This window comes from Caretta caretta, chromosome 1 (genome assembly GCF_965140235.1).
Source record: "Caretta caretta isolate rCarCar2 chromosome 1, rCarCar1.hap1, whole genome shotgun sequence".
Classification (NCBI taxonomy): domain Eukaryota; kingdom Metazoa; phylum Chordata; order Testudines; family Cheloniidae; genus Caretta; species Caretta caretta.
In genome coordinates, this window is record NC_134206.1 from 201,750,017 (window position 1) to 201,756,895 (window position 6,879).

The 6,879-nt window shown below is 44.1% G+C and overlaps 1 protein-coding gene across 2 annotated transcripts in view; it reads right to left on the minus strand.

The window, feature by feature from the left end:
* Positions 1–2,888, minus strand: part of CFAP44 (cilia and flagella associated protein 44) — an 81,527-nt gene extending 78,639 nt beyond the window's left edge. For both annotated transcript variants that reach the window (XM_048817725.2, XM_048817715.2), the window contains exons 1-2: positions 2,741–2,888; positions 1,026–1,145 (exon numbers count right to left, since the gene is read on the minus strand). In XM_048817725.2, the coding sequence (XP_048673682.2) occupies positions 1,026–1,145; positions 2,741–2,771 (151 nt within the window). In that variant the 5' untranslated portion in view covers positions 2,772–2,888. The remainder of the gene's footprint in view (positions 1–1,025; positions 1,146–2,740) is intronic.
* Positions 2,889–6,879: the final 3,991 nt, after the last annotated feature.

Here is a 6,879-nt window from a genome sequence, read left to right on the forward strand (position 1 = left end):
TTATGAACTGTGATCAAGTCACCCCTTCAATTTCTCTTTGTTGAGCTAATAGGTTGAGCTCCTTGAGTCTCACTACAAGGCATGTTTTCCAACCCTTTAGTCACTCTGATGGCTCTGTTCTGAACTCTCACCAGTTTACCAACATCCTTCTAGAATTGTGGGCACCAGCACTGGACACACTATTCCAGTAGCGGTTGCACCAGTGCCAAATACAGAGGTAATATAACCTCCGTATTCCTACTTAATATTCACCTGCTTATACATCCAAGAATTGCATTGGCCCTTTTGGCCTTAGTATCACATTCAGAGCACATGTTCAGCCAATTACCCACCAGGACCCGCAAGTCTTTCTCAGAGTCTCTGCTTCCCAGGATAGTCTTCCCCCATTCTGTAATTATGGTTTGCATTCTTTGTTCCCAGATGTATAACTTTACATTTGGCTATATGAAAACAAATATTGTTTGCTTGCACCCAGTGACTCAGCTCACCGAGCAATCCAGATTTCTCTGTACCAGTGCATTAACAGTTGATCTGATTATATGACAACAAGATTGTTGAACACCCTCTCCCCTGTCCCTGATCCAATGTATGAAACAAAATGAAATATTGCTGGTTATGTTTTGAGTTCCCCTTTGGCAAGCCAGCTCTAGTTACAACCTTTCAGTTCTGAACTTCCTGCCAATTATTATACTTTTCGACAAGTTTTTTAATTTAAAGGCACTTTGCTGGAAAAATGAGTTTCACACCACTCATTCTTTTCTTCAGGGTCAGCTGCCTTATATCCTGTTTCTCTTTACAGTATTTGACTTCTTTCCACTTGGGAGAACTTATTCTTTTCCACAACTTTCCTCTCCTTCCTTGATTCCTTCTCCATTCCTGTCCAGTAGAGTAACTATGAGCAGTAAGAACATCACTACATCATATTCTGCCCACCACTGTCTTTTTAGATAATTGAGTTAATGGAGATCTTACACAACGACTGAAATATTAAACTGTCATCAGACTTGGAGAAAACCTCCACTCACCTTCTGTTGAGGACTCATTTGGCTTCTCTGTGTCCAGCTTTGTTTCAGGATCTTTGGAAATGTCAGACTTCTCTCCATCTTCTAAATCCTGTTGTCTTGACTCCTCTGGGTCTTCCTCTTCTTTGTGAACAAGAGTATGGAATTGAGACAAATCTCTGTGTTTCTGTTAGCCTGCCTCTTTTATCATAGAACTACGTGATACTAGCTCACAGCCCTCATGAGAGGGACAATAGATGCTAGCATGTGCAACAGCAATTCTGCAGAATTAAATTTTTTTAAAGTTAATCTTCTTGTACTTATGATTATTACAAAGAAAATCTTCCCAATGTGAGTTGAGCGTAACTCAAGGAGTGTTGCCTTTTGTTCTAATAGTCTTCTGTTGCTCATTGTTTTGCCCAGCTGCAGCCATGTGAAATTAACATAACTCATTAGTTTCATGGCTGTTATTCAGAACTTTAGAAGTATTAAGTATTATTATTATGTATTTATTTGAATTGCAGATTAGTTGGGAAGCTGTTCACGTCCTGCAATAGAAAATTATTAGTAACAGAGAGGGGCACTGGAGCTATTCACAGGGGAAGAGAACCCAAATTATGGACTGTAAGGGAGAGGTGTAGTAGCAGAGAACTCCTTCCTCTCTTCTCTCTCCCCAGCAACAACCAGGATTCTGAGACCCTCTTTCTTATAGTATTTATATGGTTCTGGTGGGAGAAGAGAGAGAAAACACTCTGTCTCCAGCAGATTGGGGGGAAGCTTAGTCAGAGACTGGTATTCAAAAGATAGGGCTATTAAACAGGGTCCAGGCACAGTCAGAGCTGTCCCTGGGGTAGGGCAAATTGGGGCAACCGCTCCAGACCCTGCGCTATGGGGGGCCCCCACGGTCGGTCCTGGAAGAGAAGAGTCCATCACTTCCATTCTGTGCCCAACACCCCCCTAGGGATGGCCCTGGGCACAGCACCCTCTCCCTTCCCAGCATGATTTGAGGGCTTCAGCCAGAGGTCAGGCGTCTATTACAGGAGTGGGTGGGGGGAGGTTCTGTGGCCTGCGATCTTCAGGAGGTCAGACTAGATGATCCCTTCTGGCCTTAAAGTCTATGAGAGGGACAGAACAGGTGGTCGGGATTCCCCAGGCAGGCGCTGCCCTTGAACCTTGCTGATATGTTGCGTAGATGTAATAGGGACGGACCCGGTCCTCGGCCGGCGGGATCGAACCTGGGGTCTTTGGAGCTTAGTGCATGAGCCTCCACCCCATGAGCTAAAAGCCAGCCGGCTGTTCGCTAAGGCTGCAGAGCAGACTCATTTTCTCCCTCTCCCTCTCTCTCAGTGGTGTGGGTGCCAGTCGAGGGGACAGAGCACCACCCCCAGGAGGTGCGGAGTGTGGGAGCGGGGGTTACAGACGGACCAGACATTTGCATTTTAAACCGCAATGTCACTGACTCCAGCGTCTGTCAGCTCTGGCTGACACTGTCCCGTCGCCCCCCCGCCGCCGCCGCCGCCGCCGCCGCCGCCTGGCCCGGCCCCGGGGCTCTAATCCGTTCTCGGGCAAGCGCCGTCTCCGCTGTCATCACACGCGGCTTCTCCCAGCAGCGGCTGGCGTCGGGCCCTGTGCTAAAAGAAGGCCCAGAACAGCTGCCCCTCTCCCCGGCAGGGCCGCTGCGCATTCGCTGCCCGAACAGGCGGCGATGAAACAAGGGGACTTGCCCCCGCGCTCGGTACCTGACGCGTCCCGCGGCCCCTCCGCCTCCATCGCTGGTTTACCTGGTTGCTAGGCAGCCGCTTCCGGGGCCCGGCGCCTCCTGGGAATTGTAGTTCGAACGGCCGCGGGCCGGGGCTCAGGCTACGGACCAGGCCCCGACAAGGTGACTTGAGCGCCGGGCCGCCGCGCGCGGGCGCACGCGCAGAGCAGCCCAGAAGAACGTGCCGGGGTGCGGGCTGGAGGCTTGCTGGTTCTGTAGCCGTGTCAGACACAGTCATAGTGGTTGCTGTTTTACACAGGCAAACACACACACACTGACAAACACATCGCTTCCTTGAGGATTCTCGGGGGAGGGAGGGGACTTGATTGGCCACGTTAGTGATTTTTTTTTTTTAAAACTAACAAAAAGTTTCAGAGTAACAGCCGTGTTAGTCTGTATTCGCAAAAAGAAAAGGAGTACTTGTGGCACCTTAGAGACTAACCAATTTATTTGAGCATAAGCTTTTGTGAGCTACAGCTCACTTCATCGGATGCATTCAGTCATAATGTCATACAGTAGAATCTTATAACTTTAGATATGTTGCCACATATTTTACCAGGACAATAATGATCAGCAAATTATGAGTATTGAAATGATGTCTCACAAGGCATTTGTACTTAGTACAAAATGTATCATAGTTTGTAAAAAGGGTAAACAGGAGCACACACTGACTTAACCTACATCTAAATCTACATTTTGCAGTTTGAGCCCAACTCCAGTTTAAAGGGAATAGTTAAGATTATACCACCTCTGAGCAACAAAAATTCACTGATGAAAGTGCAGTTAGACATAGCCTAAGACATGTTCCAAGTCTGGAGAGCAGTCATAAACCAGTTCCCAAAAGACAAAAGGCTAACCGGTGCCTCAGCCATCAAACAGGCCATCACCTGGTTAAGTGGTCATTCATCAGTCCAGATTGTACCCCGGGTAATGTTACACCCATCTTTGCTTTAAAGTTAAAAGGGAAGACACTCCAACTCTTTATATGCTCTCAAGTTATCACAGAGCAATGTTCACATGAAGCATTTTGTACTATCTACCCCCTACTATGGGGCATTAGTGCATTATATTCCTAGAAGTTCCCATGACTTGCAGCTCCTGAAACTGCAGGTTTGGCAACAGTACCTGAATCAGCTCTGAGCAAATCTGGCCCTGGAATGTGCAATATCCATTCCAGGCTCAAAAATCATTCCAGTGACCAGTCAGGTCACCATAATAGCTAAGGTTATAAAATAGTTTTCTATAATATCTTGCTGTTTTCGTATGGTCATAACTTTCCAGAACATTCATCTTTGGGACTGAAATTTTTCATGCCTGGTCTCCACTGGTGAATTATTTTGGAAGGTTTGAGCAAAATCTCTCCAATCACTTTTATATTATGGGTTCCTGAAAAAAAATATTATTGTGGGTTGGGTTAAACCTCTTTTAAGCTGTTGGATGTAACCACCACCCCTCATTTAAGGGAGCAGTAAGAGACATCTAAAACTTATGTGAGTCTGCCCAGGAATTAGAAGTGTGTGAGTGCAGGGCTTTGATTAGTATGGGTGTGGGGGGGAATGTTGTTTGTTTGTTGGCAAGAGGGAGAGACAGGCAACACCAGGGGAGGCACCACACAAACAGAAGGAGCAAAAAGGTCTAGACGCTGCATGGAATGATGGTGAATGGCCCTTTGAGAAGTCTTAGAGTGAGGTTTTTGGGTAGGAGTACTGGTTGAAAGAAGTAAAGAAACTATGAGTAAAGAAACTATCTCTTGCTGTTTGATTTTTACTGTGTTCAGGGAAACAGGACTTTATGTATATTCTCTGTGGATAAACAAGATTGCATAAAAAAATCACTCTATCATCAGTTTCTCTTCCTAACTGTAACAACCCACAACACTCCTAATTTAGTTAACTACTGAGGACAAACATTTTTCTCACTACAAACAAAGTATAACCACACTGTTTTGAACAGGACTATGCCAAAAATGGTTGAGCTTTGAAACTAGAAACTTGAACTGGGTTTATTCCTAACTAAAGACTAGAGAGACTTTGCTTGGCATAGATTTACCAATGGTATATGAGCATTTGAAAACTGCACACTGAATATGCACTTTAAATTCTTTCATTAAATCCACAGGTGTTCAGCTAAGTCCTGATCTTGCAGGCAGGCTGCTATGCCTGTAAAGGTACCCTTTGAAGTCAATTAATTTGGTTCCTATGCAGGGAGGGTAATGACTTTCTTTTTGTGCAAGAGACAAGTTAGGTGAGGTAATATATTTTATTGGACCAACTTCTGTTAGTGAAAAAAGACAAGCTTTTGATCTGCCACCGAGCTTTTCTTCTTATTGTTCAGCACACAGTGTATTGTGTTTGTGAGAGCAGGAATGTAAGGTAGTATATGCTAGTAGTTTGCAATTATAGAAAAAAGTTGCTGAAGTTGTAGCAAAATGACTCTGCATCTGGGAGTAAGAAGTATATGGAGGAATTTTTTTCCTGTTTGTTTGCTTTCTCTGATGCATGGAGGAAAAGAGAAGTGATTTGACTCCAGAAGGAAGGAATGCAAGCACAGGGAACTTATTTTTCATGGGGAGGGAACTGCACTAGCTCTAGGATTTGTTTGTTGTTGAGTTGGAATTGGAGAAGGCAGCTGTAACGGAAGATGAGCCAGGCAGGGGAGGAACAACTCTAAGGGTTGACTGTCAGGCATAGTTAGGGAGAGAGGAGGAAGTTTCACAGGGGAAGGAGAAACAATAGCTTTAGATTTAGTAGATGCAGTACTACTTTGCCTGTTGCCACCCTACTACTGAAATTTTGCAAGCAGGTCCTCTACAGAGGATATTTCTCTATGCCTCAGTCCTGTGAAATGGGGACAGTAATATTTCCTTACATCATAGAGTTGTTGTGAGGAGACACAATAATATTTATCAAAAAGAATGAGGAGTACTTGTGGCATCTTAGATTTATTTGAGCATAAGCTTTCGTGGGCTAAAACCCACTTCATCAGATGCATGCAGTGGAAAATACAGTAGGAAGATATATATATACACCCAGAGAACATGAAAAAATGGGTGTTGCCATACACACTATAACGAGAGTGATCAATTAAGGTGAGCTATTATCAACAGGAGAAAAAAACCTTTTGTAGTGATAATCAGGATGGCCCATTTTCAACAGCTGACAAGAAGGTGTGAGTAACAGTGGGGGGGGGGCAGGAGAGGAGGAAATAAGCATGGGGAAATAGTTTTACTTTGTGTAATGACTCATCCACTCCCAGTCTTTATTCAAGCCTAATTTAATGGTGTCCAGTTTGCAAATTAATTCCAATTCAGCAGTCTCTCGGTGGAGTCTGTTTTGGGACTTTTTTTGTTCTAATATTGTGACTTTTAGGTCTGTAATAGAGTGACCAGGGAGATTGAAGTGTACTCCGACTGGTTTTTGAATGTTATAATTCTTGACGTCTAATTTGTGTCCAGTTTTTTTCTCCTGCTGATAATAGCTCACCTTAATTGATCACTCTTGTTATAGTGTGTATGGCAACACCCATTTTTTCATATTCTCTCTCTGTGTGTTTATATATATATATATATATATATATATATATTCCTACTGTATTTTCCACTGCATGCATCTGATGAAGTGGGTTTTAGCCCACAAAAGCTTATGCTCAAAGAAATTTGTTAGTCTCTAAGGTGCCACAAGGACTCCTCCTTCTTTTTGCTGATACAGACTAACAGGGCTACCACTCTGAAACCTGAATAATATTTATGATGCACTCAGATACTATGGTGGTAGGGGACACACAAGTACAGAGATAGCTAAGATAGATGTTCAGCCCCCACCCCCGCAAAAGTGCCTGCATTTGTCTGCTGTGTGATGGTGCCTCCCTCCTTGTTGGTAGTTTTGAGAAAACATGGGAAAACAAATTCATGGTTCCAGATTCTCTCAGCTCATCTGTTTTTAAGTAAATGAAGCCAGGGGAAATGAGGTTTGTCATCTTAGAAGGGGGAAATTTGGAGGGAGCCTCTAGTTAAAAAATGAGCACATTTAAAAAAAATCCCAAGCACTATTGTGACCAGTTGTGTTTTTGTGCGGGGATTTGAGATGATTGTACTAACTTTAAGAGATGCTCGATTGTCAG